The sequence below is a fragment of the Halyomorpha halys genome, unplaced genomic scaffold, assembly GCF_000696795.3.
Source record: "Halyomorpha halys isolate HHAL.00 unplaced genomic scaffold, Hhal_1.1 Scaffold965.1, whole genome shotgun sequence".
In the NCBI taxonomy this organism is placed as follows: Eukaryota; Metazoa; Arthropoda; class Insecta; order Hemiptera; family Pentatomidae; genus Halyomorpha; species Halyomorpha halys.
The window spans coordinates 158,206-179,107 of record NW_027114872.1 but is presented as its reverse complement, the minus strand read 5'-3'; the positions used below and the strand labels follow the sequence as shown (position 1 = coordinate 179,107).

General features: G+C 30.4%; 1 protein-coding gene across 3 annotated transcripts in view; it reads left to right on the top strand.

Moving 5' to 3' along the window:
- Nucleotides 1-561: 561 nt before the first annotated feature.
- Nucleotides 562-20,902, top strand: part of capt (adenylyl cyclase-associated protein 1) — a 107,102-nt gene continuing 86,761 nt past the window's right edge. The window contains exon 1 of one of the 3 annotated variants that reach the window (XM_014431347.3): nucleotides 562-744. Coding sequence is in view for 2 of the 3 variants with exons in the window: in XM_014431346.2 (XP_014286832.2) it covers nucleotides 9,156-9,413 (258 nt within the window). In the remaining variant the exon portion in view is untranslated. The other 2 variants (XM_014431346.2, XM_067051984.1) reach the window with 2 other exon arrangements.

The window sequence follows — 20,902 nt, the reverse complement described above, 5'->3', positions numbered from 1 at the left end:
AGTTGTCGACCAAGAGCTAAGTTAACATGACGTAGCTCACCACAATTAAGTTCCTTATCATAGCTTTGATTGTTCACAGCTGAAAAAAATAATCAGTAAAATTATGCGCAGCTATAAGGGCAGTTCTAAGCCAAGTTATTAGCTTAAGGGGTTTAGAGTTAAAACTCAAAAGGTTTCCAGAAAGCGTTGATTTGGTTTTTAATATTCCAAATGGAGAATGGGAGTAATCATGACTCTGACGAAAATAATTGATCTGCGAATTAGTAAAAACGTTTATAAGATGACCGATTACAAATTACAACTGATTTGATTTAAAATACTGCACTAAGCAGTATTATCTTTCATTCCCAGCCTACAATAAGTAGTAAGTTGTATATTGATAGGTTTTGTGAAAACATTCTGTTAATATTGGAAAATAGAATACATTTGCCTCCAATATCTATCATGACATTGTCATTTTACGAAATTTTTGGTGAAGAGATTCGAACGTTTTACAATGTGTAAAATGTATTTTTAGAAAGCGTACTGAGATGACGTAAGATGATAGTTGAGTCTCCTGGCAACACTGATACCTAGTGAGTAGGCTCAGTCATCATTAAGCCGACAGTTTTCGTCGGTAGTTTAGTTTATTTTTTCAGTATTATTGTAAATAGTTTTTCGTAAGTCAAGTTCGTGGTTTTTAAAAAGTTCAATATTTGGAAGAAAATCGAGCGCTGTAAAAAGGCCTAACTGACCAAACTAAAGGTGAGTCATTGTTTTACTAGATGTACAAATGGCTATACAGCTTTACTGTGACAGCGATTTGTTTGTTATAATATTAAAGTGAACCAGTGAATGATAACATAATAACATAATTAAGAAATGAAAGACTGCCTTGGCCATATTTGGCGTCTAACATTGATTTACTGTCCCATGTAAAGCTTCATTGATACTGTTATTATCAGTACTTCCTAATCTTTTCTAATGGTTGTCTCTTGCTGAATTTTTAAAATCACTTTAATGATTCTGTTTAGCAAAAGAATCAAAGTGTTTGAATCATTAGAATCGAATGTGTAAATGTTTTTTTATTATTTAATTTATTCAGCAGTTTTTGTATTTTTTAATTTTAGGTTGATCTACAGAATTTTATTAAGGTGGATGAACCATTAGTATTAAAAATTATCCTAAGGTACTGCATCTTTGGTGCCTTGAAAGATAATAATAATTCAGATATGGCCATAATTCTGGCTGTTTTAATTCAGTCGAAGATATTTTTGTGTAGTTTTTAGCTCTTGTTGGTTTTGTCGCAATAATTTTAATGTTAAATTATACAATTTCTGAATAAGGTATTAATTATTTGTTGCTTTTGAATTGGTTATAAATGCTGTTTAAACTAGATTATTTCATTGACAGAAGTAATCTCTGAGTTTACAGGATATGGAAAATAAAATATGTGAACCATCTGCTTCGGCTAATAATTTAGATTTCTAATGGTTTTTTTTTTTTTTTTTGTACTGGAACTGAGAATCTTTTGCCTGTAACATGGAATGAATAGATAATTTGAATGGAATTTTCAGATCATTTAAAATTATGGTAACTATTCATTATATTAAAAACTAACTCTGAAATAATCTACGAAATATATCCGTTTCTTAAAAACACCTTTTTTTTTTGTTTTAGGTGATCTATTTGTTAATAAATTTTTAAGATGTGAACAATGTACACCAAACTTAAAATTGTTTAATTATTTTGTAAATAGTATTGAATTATTTTGTGTGGTCTCAAATATGTTCATTTCAGTAATTTATTCATTCAATATACTGCAAATTCATTCATTTTGTGCTGTTACATCCATTAAAATTATGATTTTTGGACATATTGGTATCAATTAATGTTATTATTGCACAAAACTAGATCCATCAGTGGAACAAAAAAAAAAAAGTTGACAATTTAAAATTCCTACATATATTATTATTACTATTTGTTTTAACTAGATCACAGCTATTGACTTCAGCTAGTTATGCTCGCTCCCCCTCCTAACGGATTCTTTTCATTAGAGGTTGGGTCTTTACAAGCATTGTATATAAATAAGTTTATGTTTCCACCACTGGAACTTGTTTTGCAAATTTGTACCTAATAAAATTAGGATTGTTAATTGTGGGGAGATAGTCTGGGTGGTGGTCAATAAAGGTATCAACATAGTAGAAAAAAACTATTTATTGTTTACCAACGTTTAGCCCCACTCCGTTTCAACTGAAGTTGTCATATTTTTTCAATCTGACGGCCCTGATGAAGCCCTGCCAAGAGGGGCAAAACATTGGTTTACAATAAATAATTTTTTTAAACTATTTTATACCTTTGTTGACCGCTACCCTAACTATCTTCCTACAATCTACTGCATATGGTCTCCTATCTTCTTCCAATAGGATTGTTAATATTTTTAACCATGACAAAAAAAAAAAAAATTAAATTCCAATATTGACTAATTCTTCTTTTATTTTATGTGTTTCAAATCTGGTTGCTGTTTCGATATTATTATTGAAATTTATACTTAATAATATTTTAAAGTTATCTGTAGATTAAAGTCTTCCTAGTTCAAAGGAATTATTACTAGTCAAGAAAGATTCATGCATCTTATGTTGCCATGCTGACAAAATCTAGTGCATTAGTCTACTGAACCTAAGAAAAATAAAAGTATATATGCTTCAAGGAACCATTTTTAACAATTTTCGCTATAGTATGTATATTACTCTAAGTTGTGCATATTAATATAATATCTGCTCTATTAATATAAGATTGTCTCCTTATTAATTTCAACTTTGAGAAACTTCTTTCGCAAAAAAGAAAAAACAGATTGAATTACGTCATATACTTTTAATAGAATATTATATTTATAAATGATTGACCATAACTGAACATGAAGGAGATGGTCAGAGGTGCAATCATAAAGGTATAAAAATCTAAACTCTACATTTGTTTAGACAGCCTCAATATAAAATGCCAAACTTTTCCTTACCATTCCTTGATCTTTTAAGGAATTATTTTAGTTGTTTGAAATTCCTTTCCCCCAATTAATGAGCAAATTCTCTATATAATTAGTTTATAAACAAAAAGTTTTTCCCACATTTTTATGTAACTAAAATACTACTAAGCAAATACTATTGCTTAAACTTTTCTCATAAGGCTTGGTTTTATCTAATTATTAATTATTTTCATCCATTAAGTATGCACTTGCTGATCAGTGCTTCACATCTTATGGAAATAGGTCAATAATGTGTTCGCCTAGAAAAGGGAATAGTGTTTTTGGTGTGGAATCAGTTGCCAGAGATGGAAAAGTTGTAGCTAGGTGATGGGCAACAACTTGAATAAAATATTGTTTTCCAATTTCATCCTATTAAGTATGGAGGTACTTTATTTCGTATATTATTAATTAACTAATTATTATAGATATTATTATCACAAAACAAGAACGATGCCTAGTAAAAGAAACTTAAGAAGAAATCTGATGAAGAGGTGAGTAATTAGTTGCAGAATTTATTCAAGTTATGATGGCTTTCTGATATAGCACCTTAGAGGTAGTGTTAATAATGTTGTTGAGGTTCAGGGAAAAGATAAATATCATTGTATAAGGTGTTTAAGGATGCTATTGTTTCAAAAAATGTTTAAATAGGAAGATTCAACTGTGCCTGAATTTTGAAAATAGTCATCTAGAAGAAAATAAGGGAGCCATCATCACCAGAAATGATATGATTGTAGAAGCTGGATTATTTCATTTTACATAGAGATTTAAAAGTTGAGAAAAAAAAAAATTGTTTTTTGGGTCGCTGGTTTTGTGATAGTTATACAGTTTACGTGGTGAAGGTTTTAAGCTGAGTGGATCCTTGAGTCCTTTTGCAGGCTCCATTCTATCTTGGACATTTAGCTGAATGAAGAAGCTGTGGTTAAAGTTCTCAATCAAAATATCTTAATTATACACCTCTTGTGTAAAAACCTGGGGCATATTCTTTTGGTGGAATTCTTTGCTAGAAAGACTTACTTACGGCTAACTACTTCAATTTTTGGCCATCAAACATTTGCTATTATATTATAATATTATATTATTGCTATTATATAATTATATTATAATGTTTGGTTTCCTGGAGGGGCGGAAATGCCCCAATTCCATTTCAAAGTTAATGACGAATTCTGTGTGTTTCCATGTTCCAAGGGTTTATATTGTATAAGGCAGGCCCCGGTGAGATCTGGCAGTCTGGACCATTAAATTTATTCTACTTTGCAAGACTGGGTTTTTTTTTTTTTTTATTATTTTTTTTTTATTTTATTTTTTTTTATTTTATTATTTTTTTTTTTTTTAAGTGACCTTTATGGTTAGGGTATCAGACTTCTAGAGCACCATGTAGCTGTTTAATCTCACCTCAGTGTGCCTTGGAATTCTTTATATAGGTTATTGACTTTTCAGGATTAATAGAATCTTGCAAAATACAATAATTCTAAAATCCCAGACAAAATATAAAACATTTTCTTTTAGTAAAAAGTTTTTAATCATAACATTATATTGTTGGGGATCAGCCACTTGTCCACTGTATGCACTTCATTATTTTTCTCAGAAACTAAACTAGCCTATTTTCTTGCTGGTAGATGTAAATACTCGGCCACACTAAATCAAGAAATAAAAATATAAATGATTATGTAAAAACAAAACCGAATATAGCATCATGTTATGGAGGGTGTTTCTTCAGGAAATATCAGTAATTTAGGGGAAGGTTAGTTAACAAAACTGTAGTTCAGTGGCACCACCAATCTCAACTTTCTATCTTAATTGGTTGTAGGGATATGATTGTTTATTTTAAAGGGTTGTCCTGGAAAAATCATGTTTTTCCTCATAAACATCCTTATTTCTCTTCTAGGACTGAAAATTTTTCTTTTGTCTCCATTTTCGGAATCTACGGTGAATTTCTTAAAACGTAGCAACCGATTTGTAGGAACGATAGATAGGCAGTTAGTTTGTTTGCAATGAATTTCCCAATTAAAGGAAATGTGTTTTTGCCCGTCAAATAACTGAAGAATATACAATATTTGATTGAAATTCTGGCCAAGCTGGAAGCTCTGGTTTTAAAGCACTTTCGTTTCAAATAAAAGTAGTATTTAGGAAGTAATCAAAAAGTTTATATATAATTCAGTGGATCAATAACAGAATCTCTCTGAACACCAGTTAAACTATAAAATTATGGTTATTATAAGTAAAATGGTTCGAACATCATCCATCATATTACAATTGATACTACTAATAAAACGCCATTAGGGGTATTGAATGATGGGTTTGATGTAATTATAGAATTATTTCAATAAGTTCGTGGCAATTCATATCAAAGTAAAAGGCCCTAGGTAACATACATGTCGAACATTACTTTCTCTAATAAACCCCAAAAATGTGTAGGGCAAAATTTTTTTCGTTTTATAATCTATCGCAAACTTTCTATTTCAAGAATTGAATTACCAAATTCATTTCTTGATCCTGAAAAAAATGAAATAAACCCACAAGACGGACCAAAATCCTAATCAATAGACAACACTGTCACATTGAAAAAATGAACTTAACATTATCACATATATAACTGGATGTTATATTAATTTTTATTTCGCTGTTTTCATCTTTTTCCTTTGTTCGCGCATTGTCGTAGTTTTAAAGCAACCACTCATTTGGTATTCATTATGGTTTACCAATAAAACAGTAAAATTTTAACCATGTTAAACTATTTATATAAGAAGAGAATGATATGTATTTTTGTCGCACCCTTGGTCTTTCCTTCAAGGATACGTGGTGGAATGAGGTGGGTGAGTGAATGACTATGTTATGTTTTTTCTGTTACATCCAATATATACAAACCATTTAAGAACTCAGCTCGTCTTAATTAAACGAATTAAAAAATGTCTGATGTGCACGCATACGACTTTCCTTACTAATTTGCCTGCTAAGGCCAATAAATAATTCTTTACTGCATCTTCACTATTGTTGGTCCGGTAGAGATTTTATTTATTTTGCCTTAGTTAACAATATTATTATCAGCATCTGGAATGCTCTAGAAGATTTATAGATTTCGAATTAATAAACCAGAATTGAAATGAATTCTATGAAAAACTTAATCTGAAAGAAAAATACTTTGAAACCAGATTCTATGAACATTAGAGGAAAGTTAAGTAATAAAATAAGGACATATGACAAGATTCTTGACGTACATTTCTCCAGGTACCTACCTACTTTTATGGTACTTATTCTGATATAAAAAAGGGATTAGTTTCCCGATCTTGAACAGTCAATCAATCTGTTTGATGAAAAGTTATAATAGGACTTCTTGGTTCTGATAGAAATCTTCCTGGTGATAAAGGCTGGGTTCAGTTGATGAATGACGTTTTTAATTCTTAAAAGTTAATTTTTCTAAATTTCGGGTTGTTTAATTAAATTGTTAAGATAAAGTTTGCTAGTTTATTTGGAGTTCGATTACGAAATTGTTGAAAGTCCCTTCGAAAAGCGTTTAACACTTTCTTCATTTAGTTTGCTCAGAAATTTTCCTCAACTTATAATTTAAGTATTCAAGGGTTATTCATTGCATATATAAATAAGTTGCGTTTAATGAGTCATTGAAATTGAGTTATAATTAAAATATTGTTATCGGTAAAAATAAAATTATAATTTGATTATGAATTTCTATAACCTATTCGTATAATGTATTTTTATAAGATATTCGTTTTGGTCACTTAGATCCTGGAGATTGTCGCTAAATTTCATTAATACGGATATGAAATTACAATTTTTATTAGTAATTTGAACTGCTTGATGAACAAATAATTGTAATAATGGTCCTAAATTACAATTATGATTAGTAATTTCAACTACTTGTTGAAAATAATTGTAATTGCCATTTATTTTTGCCAAACTATGTCCCTACTTCACCTTTGTTTCTAACTATGACATTTTTATTTCTATTCGAGAAATGAACGTTAAAAACATTTCGTAATTTCAATCTCACTCTCAAAAACTTTTTTGTACAAATGTATTTTTGTAGTTCATGGTCGCTGTATTAAATCTGTATTTCTACATGTCGGGAGCGCGGAGGTACTGTGGTAAGGCACTTCGCTACTAACTTTCAAGGACCCGGGTTTGAATCTGGCTGGGCAGATAACTTATGAGGGCCCACCACGCCATCCAGGGTCGAGCGGGATTCCGATCAAATCACCTCCTTGCACAACCGTTGGTCTAGTAATAGTACCTCCTTACAAAGTACTGCACCCATAACTCTTCATGGTATTTAATTTAATGTCTATATATTAACGAACATCATTTAATATATATATTGAAAAGATCAATATTTTAATAATTGCTACTTGGCGAACGATAATGTAAATATACTCATTTTAGCAGATCTAATTAACTTTATAATTTGTTCTCAATAAAAAAAAAGGTATTTATTTTCGTCCTATATCTAAAGAGCTCTCATTCATCTTAATATCGGAGCAATTTTGATGTGACTTAGGATTTTGAAGAAACAAGCAGTCACAAGTCTTGACGAATCTTAAACTGTTTCCTGAAAAAATCTGATCCATCAACGCGGTTATTATCAAAACTTATCTGAAGCAACCCCATTTTTGTTTATTTAAGATTAGCTGTTCACCGGAAACTTTATAGTCAAGCAACTTTTTAATAAAAAAAAAAAAAAAAAAAAAATAGAACATTACTTTTAATGGGAACTCGCACACATGATTATTTAGTGATGGCAACTAAAAATAATTCGATTTTCCTGGAGATTCAATTGTTGCTTGCAAGATTTATTATCATTGAGACTAAAAAGTTGTCAGTGTACCACCTGCCTTACTGTATTTACAAGTATATAATTTTTATATTGATTCTTCGACTTAATACTTTTTTTAAAAAAAGTCATATTTTTTTTCATTAATATTTTTGTGGTGCCAGAACATGCACATGCACTCTCGGCCAAACAGTTTATTAAGATTTACGGTTGAAAACTTTTATATTTATGATATAATATTTTATATGGAATAGATAAAATATTATATCATAAATATTTGTGGTATTGAAAAAAAAGAAGGTTAAAACAGTATGTTTTCTACAAATTTCAAATTATCTTGCAAAACTTATAGTTGTGCTATAACAACTCGTGCTCTCATTTGTGCAATGAATGAAATGTATAAACAAGAATCAGAATTGTTCATACAGTTTTAAGAACAATCATAACTAGCTAATTTGTACCGCTACAACCCCCCATGAAGGGTCAGGGGTTCAGTACTTTGTACTGTTTGTTGGAAAACTGTTGCGTAAGGAGGTGATTTGTTCTTGATTACGCTCAATCGCCAGGTTTATTCCCTAATTAAAAGTACCCACTTTATAGAGACTGGGGACGCCCTAGGAGGACCCTCGAATCCAGACTTAAGGCTAAAGTAGCAAAATAAACAATTATGGGCCACATCCGGATCTGAACCCGGGTCCTTGGAGTTAGTAACATGGGACCTTACTGACTGACCAACCCCGATCCCTTAGAACAGTCAGGCACGATAGTTAGTAACATGGGACCTTACTGACTGACCAATCCCGATCCCTTAGAACAGTCAGGCACGATAGTTAGTAACATGGCACCTTACTGACTGACCAATCCCGATCCCTTAGAACAGTCAGGCACGATAGTTAGTAACATGGCACCTTACTGACTGACCAACCCCGATCCCTTAGAACTGTCAGGCACGATAAACGTTTTTTAAAATTTAGAATTAAAACAATTTTGTCTGAAATTTGAAAATATCAAGTACTTTCTATTAATTGATAACAGAATTTTTATATATCAATCTTTGTAGCCAGTATAACGTTTTAAAGATGCGCTTGCATAAGAAGATATTGACACTTTTGTAATCTGAAGTTACTTCTATGATAAGGTCTGTGTTTACATTCTAGTGATTGACAGTGAAAACTAATAGTTTTTTTTTTAGGATAATATTAAATTTACTTCCTTGATTATTGATGTTTCTTGGCTGCGTTTTACTTTTGTACTTTTACTCTGCGTTTTACTTTTGTTCTTTTGCCCTGCGTTTTACTTTTACTTCATTTTATCTCCCAGGTCTGCGGAACGATTTTCTCGTTCGCAAACGTTCATACCATGATTTTATAGATGTACTTGTCCACCGTCGGTTCGAACACACGAAGGAGGCTTAGTGGAACTCCCTCACCCACCCCTTGCACCCTACCGACATACAGACAGTATACCTGCAAGGAACCCTTGATAAGGATTAGCTGCGATATCAGAAGGCTGCACACCGCTATCGACTGGACTTGCGCCGTACTGACGCTAGGCTCCTCAGTAGTACAGCGAACTCTGGTGGACATGGAAGACTCACCCGAACACGCTGCTAGCGTTGTCGCCGCTCAAGTATACACATATATATTGTTGTTGCATATATGTTTACATTGGTGTTTATCTTTCTTTTCATCTATAAATATCTACATTCTTGTGTCTAATATATTATTGTGTGTTGTTGATATAAAAGGTATGTTACTTTTTTAGCGTTTGTGGTAGCAGGAAGCGAAGCTTTCGTAAACATAAAATCTTGACAATTATTTTTGCTGTAAATCGGTAACATGATGTCGATGTCACTCAAGTGTGTGTTGATTGTTTTATTCATCTTCAATCATTGTTCATAATTAATCTTAAATTAGTTGTATTATCTTTTATCAGGGAAAAAAGTTGTTTTATTTTGGTGTTTGACAATACACCAATAATTCTTTAATGTCTGAAAATATTATGTTACTTAATTGTCCCGTATGTCTATACTTAGTCCCTTTATTTTGCTTTTAATTTGTAATGAGAATCCTATCTAATGTTATTTTGTCTTAAATAAATAAATCTTTTGAAAAATATTAACATCGTGCTAAGAAATAAGTAGTGCATAATTAGGCACGTCGTGCTCATACAAAAATGTCTTACACTTGACGGTAGAATTAATTTTATTTTATTAGCTCTAAAGTGATTTATTTTCCAATTTTTATCAAATTATTTGCGATGCAATGATTCTGAAATTATAGATTTTCTAATTTTTGCTTAGAATTTTATTTTATAAATATAAACAAAAAGCCTCAAAAGTCTCTAAAGTACCTGTAAACAACTTAACAGTAAACATTTCACTAATTCAGGCATCAACAGTACAGAAAAGACCGGATATGCAGATAAAATAAAGTACATCTCTGATCAACAGTCTAAAATGACATATCAATTGGAAACAGTAAATCATTCAAGGACATCTTAATATATAACTTTTATTTTGATTATATATTATGATTTACTGCCTCTTGTTAGTGTATGCTGTGTGTTGTCTGTTTTTGATTTGGTCTTTTTGCCCTGTTCGGCGAAACGTTGAATATTTATACGTTTGCCGGTATTTTGGAGGCTCAAGGCTTATTTGTGATATTCAAATTATATTCTTACTTAATATATTCTTGATCTAGCTGAATTTTATTGTTTAAAACGAAATCCAGCCGTTTTCAGACTCGAATTATTGTGGTAACTCGTATTCTTAAAGTTTTTGTAAGGATGGCCCCAAATCATTATTCAGGCAGTCAGAATATAACTATTTCAAATTTACGAGTTTCGACACGAAAATTACCTTTTGCTCTCTAAGCTAATCCTTCTCGCATATAAAATTTTCCTAATTTATAACTCCCCTTATCGCTTATCACAGCTATAACCTTATGTCATTAAAAGTTTTCTCGAGCAAACTTCCATTTCAAATATTATCCCATAAAATTATTTTTCGTCCTTGCAAGTCTTAACACGAATTGAAACCAACTCTTGTCGATTTTTTTTTGATTTTTCTCTCATGGTAAAGTATCTTATAAAGTTTTCTATCTGTCATTTTATTATTTTCCAATATTATTTCTACTGTGCATTAAGTGGAAGTTCAATATATTGTTTATGAAATTATTAAAATTGATTGGGATAATTTCAAAGATAGAAATGCAACCTTCATTAAAGTAAAATTTTTACATTCATTTAGAATATCGTTGTATGTTACAATTCTCAAATTTGTGCTGTCCTCGGTAAAATAATATCTAACTTATTTTGATGAACTTATTAATGAATTATTAACTATGTAACATTAATGAAGTTCTTTATGTGGTATATATCATTATTCCAATATTATCAACAATTCATTGAATCGTAAACTGTAGGAGAAATATTTTTAGCCCATAACTAAATTATTAATTATCTGAACATATATGCATGCAAAATTTTATTTTGTCTGTTATTTATACAAAGTCCAGCGAAAGAACATAAAGGTTTTTTTTTATTTAAAAAAAAACGTATCATTCGCCACGAAATAAATGTTGGATGTTTATTAATTGGGGACAGATCAAAGTGATACACAAAATACTAATGATTAATTATGTTTTGATTAACGAATATTCATATAATATTTAAGATAAATTCGGAAATATTTAGTCGTGCCGTGGTGTTTTTAAAGTTATCAGTCCCATTTATCTTTTCAGTATATTGTCATGAATGAAATAATAATGCTAACTTGATTTTATTAATTGAAAATACAGAAATTTTATGATATATTAGTATATTTCAAAAAATAATGTTTTAATTACTGGAATATTGTTATTGTGTTTATGGTATTACATAATAATTTAACAAGTTGTATGCTGAAAAATTTTGGTAACATATTAATTTATATTGTTATTTACCATTTTTATCTTTGTATTTTATTCTTAATAACATAGATTACATTTTTATATAGCCAAGTTAGTTTGATCTTTTTTTTTTTTTTTTAGATTGAATGTAATTTGATCTTTTTTATGCAATAATAGTTATTTTCAGCTATTGCTGATATAGTACAATATGGGCTCAAAATCTATGTTTTGAAGTTGTAACATCCCCAAATTCAATGTTTTAATTTTACAGACTTTTTAAATTAAGAAATATAAAATATTTTACTTTTCAACTAATCACATTTGTATTATACCGATCTATTTGAAACAATTGATGAAAATATTTGCGAGGACTGTTAATATTTTTTTTTTATGCCGGTAAATCTTAATTTGAAGAGCTCTTTCGATGGGCAAGTATGCCGTACTGAAAAACTCCATTGTAAACTTTTCACCGAAATCGGCAATGTACCACGAGGCTCTTGTAGTTAACAAGTTAGTTGCTGCTAACGACCCTAAACACGGGCAGAATTATCCGGTGAAAACTTTAAATTAGCCCCTGGGTTAGTCAGCTCTTGTGTGTGGGCTGACTACTTAATAAATTGGGGCAACTGCGAGGCGGATAGATATGTGATATTTGTTTTCCTCGGTTGAGTTTGCACTGGGCATGCTGAAATACTAATCTTCCTGCTTTATGTTTCCCTTTTTATGCAAAATCCATTTGTTCACTCTGGGATTTTCGTTGTTTTGTCTTATTCGTTTAAATGCAACTTAATCCTTACAGTCCAAAATCCTTAATACGCCTTAATTTGTCACAAATCAAATCATCCATCAGGACCTCAATGTCCCCTATGTTGCTAATTTGGCCAGAACCAGATACCAATCCTTCCCAACCACCCTAACCAACTCGAGCGATTAATGTGGAATCCTCACACTAGACTGAAAAGACAGGAAACTGCACGTCGATTTCGACTATTACAGCACTTACTTGACAAACGGTCTAAACTTCCAACACATTACAAAAGACTGATATACATGACTGTAATAAGGCCAATCTGGACATATGGAGTTGAGCTTTGGGGCTCCACTAAACCTTCGAATACCTCTCGTATTCAATCCTTACAATCCAAAATCCTCAATGCTCCTTAATTTGTCACAAATCAAATCATCCATCAGGACCTCAATGTCCCATATGTTGCTAATTTGGCCAGAACCAGATATCAATTCTTCCCAACAACCCTAACCAACTCGTTTCTAACCTGGCTTCTCCTTCATTACCTAATACTCCTCCTAGGCGTCTGAAAAGAAGATGGCCTCTAGATCTTCTTTAAAAATGTTTTTGGAGTTCTATCAATGGGTAGATTCTCCACATGTTTGTATCATGTCATAATATCACTTACAGCAAATTTACTTGATGTGTACATATGTATACAGTCCTAAATAACAATAAATAAATTATTAAAAAAAAAAAAAAATGTGACTTGAAAAAATTATCTAAATTTTTTTTTATTAGACAACTTCCAAATCATCATCGTTAATACATTGAGAACTGTGTTCTATATTATTTCATTCTTATAAGTGGTTTATTCCTGATAATGTTGATCATCACAAAGTTTCGTTTCTATCTTACATTAGTACAAGAGCCGGGAAGAAAAACAGGCAGTTATCTCAATCCAATTTTTGATTACTTCAATAAAAACTATGTATAATTACTAGTCAAAATTGATGAGTCTGCTAAGTATAAGTAAGGGGATTAAAAAATGGCGGCTGTTTCAAAACCATAAAAAAACATATGTTTTTCATTCGGAGCTCTATACCTTAAAAACTTCCAACAACACTAAAAAATCTAAGAGAAGATTATTTAAAGAAGAGTAAATTTGCTGGAATATTAGCCCTAAAAGAGCTATTTACGTCCAATAGTTCTCGAGATATAGCTTTTTAAAAAGCAAAATTTCTTTAAAATCTACTGAAAGATTCTTAGTTAGTTAATTTATTTTGAGAAATCTACATCTCAGGAACTATGTGATGTACAGATGTCTATTAGCACTCAAATTAAAGCTAGTTTAATGGACTATAAAGAAGTTTATGATCTTTACCTTTGTAGGAATAGTAGTTTTCATGATATTTGCTAAAATAAATTGATTTATAGTTGTCGGACAATAAATTTGATTTATGAAAAACTTTATTTCAGAAACCATTGGACGTACTAATATCTGCCAGCGCTCAAATTAAAGCTAGTTAAATTTACTACAAAATAGTTAATTATCTATCTTAAGTCTATCTTCGTAGGAGTTATAGTTTTTATGATATTTGACAAAATAAACTCACAAAATGTTTCAAGTTGTTCGTCTAAAATGTTGGATTTTTGAAAAAAATATATCTCTAGATCCATAAGACGCACATATGTCTGCCAACACTCAAAATAAAGGAAATTTAACTTACTATATAGTAGTTTATGACACTTATCTTCGTAGAGGTAATAGTGTTTATGATATTCACATATGAATATAAATTTAGCAAATGAAAATTTGTCCGAACAACTATAAATCAATTCATTTTAGAAAATTTCATGTAAACTATTACTCCTACGAAGATAAACATCATAAACTACTTTCTAGCTCATTTAACTAGCTTTAATTTGAGTGCTAATAGACATCTGTACGTCAAATGGTTTTTGAGATATAAATTTTTCAAAATAAATTCACTAACTACTGATCTTTTAGTACGTCTCATACAACATTTTTATAAAATGTTGCTTTTTAAAAGCTATATCTCGAAAACTATTCAACGTAAATAACTCTATTAGGGCTCATATTTTAGCAAATTTACTCTTCTTTAAATAATGTTCTCTTAGATTTTCTAGTGTTGTTGGCTGTTTTTAAGGTATAGAAATCGGAATGAAAAATCATTTTTTTTTATCGTTAAACAGCCGCCATTTTTTATTCCCCTTACCTATACTTGACTGACTCATCAATTTTGACTATTAATTATTTCTTTTTTAGTTTTCATTAAAGTAATAAAAAATTGGGGTGAGATAACTGCCTTTTTTCTCCTCTTGGGCTCTTGTACTACATGGGGAGACTACTTGAAATTACTGATTTCAATGAAAAATTTTTCGGTGATAAAAATAATGAACACAAATATTAAACACCTGTTCGAGGGTTCTGTGCCATTGAGCCCTAGGAGCTGAGAAAAAATGTTTTGCTTATTAGAAGTTATTTGTATTATCACATACCATCTTTGTTCTGCACGTATTTAATAATTATTATACACCAATCAATTTGTTCTTTGTGTTTAAGATTATTGGTCGTATTAAATAAATTCAAGTGTTTGAACGATTACAAAAACCTAATCTACTTTTCTGTAAAGTAGATAAAAAAAAAATTCGTTTCAGAAAAACCAAATCAGATAAGGTTTTTGCGTCTTTTGAAACTCTTAAATTTGAATTTTCATGGGCTTGATTTCTATGGGATATTTTTTGGACAAAAGTCCAATTTATGTAATTTGGTACAGTTTAGAGGTTCTAAGCCCTTCTAAATTTCATGCTGATTTGTAATGTAGTGTTGAAGTTATTGTAATTTTTGTGTTTTTCGAAAGGAAATCGAACGAGGAGAAAATATTGAGAAAACACTTTTCATTTTTTGATTACTACGAAATTTTTATCCAAGGGTTTCTTGTGGTGGGAAAAACGATTATTAACTTTATTTCTCATTAAACAAGTATTTTGCTTGTCTTGTCGTTTTAATTATTTTGATACTGCTCTATAATGTCATTATTTAGTAATAATATACGAAACAATTTTTTTTTGGGTGTTGAATACCAAAAACATATAGTCGGTGATATTAATTGAGTTTAAATGTATTCAAAATCACTCAAAATGCATTCAAAGTACCAAAACTCGCTTGAAGTAAATTATGCCTAACGAATTATCTTTACTAAAAATTCGTTGTTTGCTGTCCCTAAAACTCTTAACATCAGCTCGGTCACTTACTGACAGCCTCGCGGTTTAAACGGTTTGAAGTTCTGATCTAAAACTATACGCTATATTGATCCTTACCTTTGCGTGTCGAAATTATTAAAATTCCCGCAAGTTTCTTCCAGATATACCATCAATCATCTTTGGCCTAATTTTTTTATTACCGATTTACAAACAATAATTTATGCTGTTCGGTTCTCTTAGTGATACATAAATAGAAGAGAAAAAAAGAAGTAAATAGATCTATCGTGTAAGAATTTAATGACAAAATGATAAAACCTGGAATTGGTAAAGAAAAAAAAAGAACTTTCTAGAAATGTCAGATGGTAAGTTAGGCCTCGTTGATGATTCTATGTATGTATATATGACTGCCAATCAAAGAAACAAATAAATTCTTTGTAAGTGATATAATTATGGTCTGTTTGCTTCTGTCATTTCATACAAAAAAAAAAAAAAAATCGATATGTACGCTGATGGGAAACATATTATAAGTGATTATTGTATAAAAGGAGAGTTGCCATATGAATAATATTTTCTTCTCTTCAACTAGCCGTGGATCGACATAATGTTCGGTTAACCCAATCTCTATAAAATGGCTCTGCTTGTCCCTTCAATGGGTTGGGGTGACAACGTCGGGCTTGATAGCCATATCACCTTTCTTATAGCCAAACAGGGCAGTATGGTTACTCCTTTATGAAGTAGTGCACTCGAGAGGTTTAGTGGTACGAACTCAACGTTGTGTAGTGTAGATGAGACTTAGCAATGGTAGGTTCCGTGTTGCTAGTTGGTGCATAAAGGCTATATTTAAGTTCTGGTAGTTACATAAGTTGGGTTCTAGCCTATTTTGGTTGTCTCTAACCTATATGTAAATGATAATGGATATAATAAAAAAAAAGAAGTAATAACTTATTTCAATTATGTAATGTCATTCGTACAGTTTTTTCTCATTAATTATTTAAAAGGTTTTTTAAAATTGTTATTATGCTGTTTAGGCAATAGTAAAAATAATAAATTTAAACTATTTTCAGTCATCTTATACTTTATATTATTATTTGTTTCGATTTTGGGTTCTGTACCTGAATATATACTCGTAATAACAACGCTGTAGGGAAATGTCATCTTGTTAATTTTCTCGTTATTGGTTGATGTCAACAGTTTAATGACCCTGTCACCCAGCAGACATGGTCGATTATTAGATATCAGTACTTTAGGGGATTGAGACAATCTTGTCACCCGGGCTGATGAATTTCCTTTACTTTCACTGACTAATTAAGAGAATCCGTTACTTTCTCTGTTGTCCCTACAGTTCATAAATATTTTTTAAAAAAATATGTTACTCTTACTATTGTTTCTTACCCATTATTCGAAATATCAGGAAAATTATTACTTGATAAAAAGGTATACAGAAACTGCATTATGACTAGTCTTGCTGAATTACAGAAAACTAAGTAAAAGTGTTGTTTTGTTAGATGATCGCTGATTGTCCGTGTGTACTAATAATAAATGGAATATGTTCCGGCTGCGGTAAAAAAAACAAAAAAAAAACTCAAATAGTGATAACTATTTTAATTGAGCCAACGTTTCGACCCACGTCGTAAGTATTCACCAGCGCTAAACAAGATACAAAAACTTAACATAAGTAAAAAAGTAAATGGAAAATTACAAGGGTATACAATGTAACGTAAAAATAAAAGGTTATAAGCAATAAATGAAAACGGAAATAGTTATTAATAAATAGAAGAAATATATAAGAAAGTACAAACCCCTTTTCATCTCTTAGTTTGTTCTTTCTTTTTATCTATTACTATTTCCGTTTTCATTTATTGTTTATAATCTTTTATTTGTACGTATTGTTATTTTTAAAGTTTACCCGTTTTTCTTAGTATACTAGAGAAGATGCACCCTAAGGTATATTTTTAGTCCAGACAAGTCTAAAAATTATTTGGTCCAGCTAAACGCTTTTTGCATATTCTTCTACAATTTATATTTATTACATATAGCTAGTACAGAGGGTATAATTGGTTTATCTTTTTTTTTTTCTCACACACTTTATAGAGTGGGTTTCCTGTGTCCCGAAAAGTAGTTTTAATTAATATCTTTCAATTTTTTTTAGTCCACGTCATTGTTATCTTGTTCTTCGATTTTTTAAAAATTTTCATGATAAAAATCGTGAGTCCAGAAAAAAATGTCGAGTAGAAGAGGAGAGGTATGTATGTGATCTGATTCATTATATCTCAAATGAATTCTTTTCACTTTTTAGAGATATATTTAATAGGAAAATACTTTCAAGCTAATACTAAATCGATGAATGTCACAGTATTTTAAAAATAATAGAATACAAATTTGTTTTAAAATTATAATCTCGTCACGATTACCGGTTTACGTCTTCATATGATTGTTATTGAATTAAACTCCTAGCAATTTCGGTAATTCTTTACTTACGTAGATCATCAGAATCATTTAAATAATTTTCAGAAAAATTATAGATATTTTAAACTTCGATACGAGCATTTGTGTTAATTGTGAAAACATAAATATATCGGTTATATTTATTTCTAAGTACAGTTATGTTTATTTATAAGCACCTACGCGTGATACCAACGTTTTGTAAAATGTGATAGCTTGTGTAATCATGTGATAGCTCTTCTCTACTGTAATCAACGTGATCGCGAATAAACAGATTCTTTTTAAGACTTTTCTTGTAACTAGAGACTGGATTTTCGTACAATTGTATATTTTGTTTAGCTAGGGCTCCGAATTTCGCCAACCTTGACGTAAATTTAAGTGATGGGAAAGACACTCAAATAACTTAATTTTATTCTGCACAAAATTGTAAGTTTCGGGGTTTCTCTACAAAATTAGGCGTATTGAGGTTTTTATGCACCAAATTGGAAGTTTTACTAAATTTAATTCAATGCTTGTACTAAAGGGTCTTATATTATGAATGAAAATATTTATTTATTTTAATTTAATTTAATTTTTTTTTAAATTTTTAAATTTATAGTTAAGAATTACCAATAATTGAGGTAAATCCTTTGTTCTGTCTACTTCCTGTTGAAACGGCCTCAGGTTCCGCTAAACTTCCTTCCCCTACTGTCTTGCTGTAGAGGAGTATAATAAGGGTATGTGTAAAATTAACCGTATTTTTAAAGTAAATTTCATAAGCTTTCCAACGGTTGTTTCTATTTTGCTGTAGAACCAATAGCTAAGAAAATATGGCTATTTTTGTGGAGAAAAACACAAAACTGAGATTCTGCCCTCAGGGTTGAGAATCGGACAGGGGTCAAGAGGACTTTTTTGTAGCACTCAAGGAGTAGATTCCCCACTCGTTGTTTGTCGACTTTATCCTGCTACACCCTGTATTCTAATCTTCCACGATGAATGGTTACTGCTATAACATTTATGTTATTTAGCATTATGCTATAATTCTAATACTAGTTTATAAGTAGCTGTCAGTAGTCGGAATCATTTGATTAATAAGTTTTATTTTAATTAATAAATAAAATAAAAATATAGATTTTGTAGAAATCACATCTCTTTTATTTGTGGTGAAGCACCATTGTTATGTAATGTGAAAGATTAGATCGATTGTAACAGGTATGAGTGAAGTGAAATTTTTGGCCGATTATTTTTGTTACATCTCATTAACATTATAGTTAAAAAGGAACTCTATATCAAGTAAGAACAGAAGAATCTCAGCTGGATTTCAGACTTGAAAAACTTAGCTGTCCTGAAAAATTGTTAGGTAAACAGCATTTGGTTTGGATGTTAAAATATGATTAACCTGGCATTAATGGGGAAGATCGACGTGCTTCAGCGTTAGGGTACTTTTGCGATAATTGCTATTCCTGAGTATGGAAACAGAACTTTCTTAAAGGACTTCCGGATGGTAATTAGCTATATGATGTCTTCCAAAGTCTCATAGGTACTGGTTAATTCGAGTTTGTCCCAAATATAGATTACTCTTACCTTGGCAGTTTTGATTTTGGGGAAATAATCCGTTTAACGTCATAAATTGAACGAGAATATTAGTCAATAACGCATAGTTTTACGACACAATAGGTAAAATCCATGTACAAAATAGGTTGCTAAGTTCCTTCCTTCCGAATTATTCGCTCAATTGATTGTTCATTCCCTTTACCTCTTCAAAATATTCAATTCTATCATAAGAATGTCATGCTCTGTCTTATCTCTTTAAGGCAATTCCTTGTTCACGATTATTCGGCTCTTATGCTTCGTGGAAGTCCTTAATATATGGCAGGAAACAACGTAAATTGAATAGTAATTTGTACAATTAAGTTTGTGTGTTATATAATTTATCCAATTTCCAAAACATAGAGCATCATTGTGGCCTTATTGCGCAAATGGGCATTTGAATGTCTTGACTCTATAGCTTGTGATATAACTGGTGGGAGGGGTGAGTTTATTGCTGATTAGGGCTTGAGTGATTTCATTGTTTTTCATGGAGTATATTATCATGAAGTTATAAATTGAAACCTGTTTCGTTTCATTATGGTGAATTAGTATGGAATTATCAAGTAATCTTTTAGTATTTCCTTGCACCCTTTCAATATTTTTTATTATTTTAATTTATTCGGTATAATCAAAACTGTAAAACGAGCTTTACTGAAAGGTATAGGCTGGGAAATATTATAAGTATTTTTGATACTGTTAATGAATTAATTAATATGTATTAACGAAATTATTCATATATTATTATTATTATTTCAATAACATTGAGTTAATGACATAAATTATAAGTATATATCACATCCTCAATCCTACAATAACATAATTCTAGAAAATAACTTGCGAAAAATCGATTTCTTTTATTTTTATTTTATTTTATAACTCATTTTTCCTTACTATCCAATCAAACCATTATTTTTTGATTCATAATGATTTATTCTTTTAATATAAAATCTTTGAAATCCATTTATAGAAAGTTAGATTTTTGAGTTACGTCATTATTTCATTTATTCGTTTATTCGAGTTTTGTCATTTTTTTTATAAGAATATTTTCGGTCCAGTGAAAAAGTGGCGTATCAAAAAATCTCTGCAGCCAATTTCTGATTTATTATATTTAAATTGAACATTTAATTTTTTTTTAAGTTACATCATATACTCAGTTAGATATTTTTGGCATTATGAAGGGAATAGTAAAATCTAGCGTAGAAAAATAAGAAAACTTTAGCTTTGAACCAACGATATAGGATAAGCTTAGTAATAATTACAGT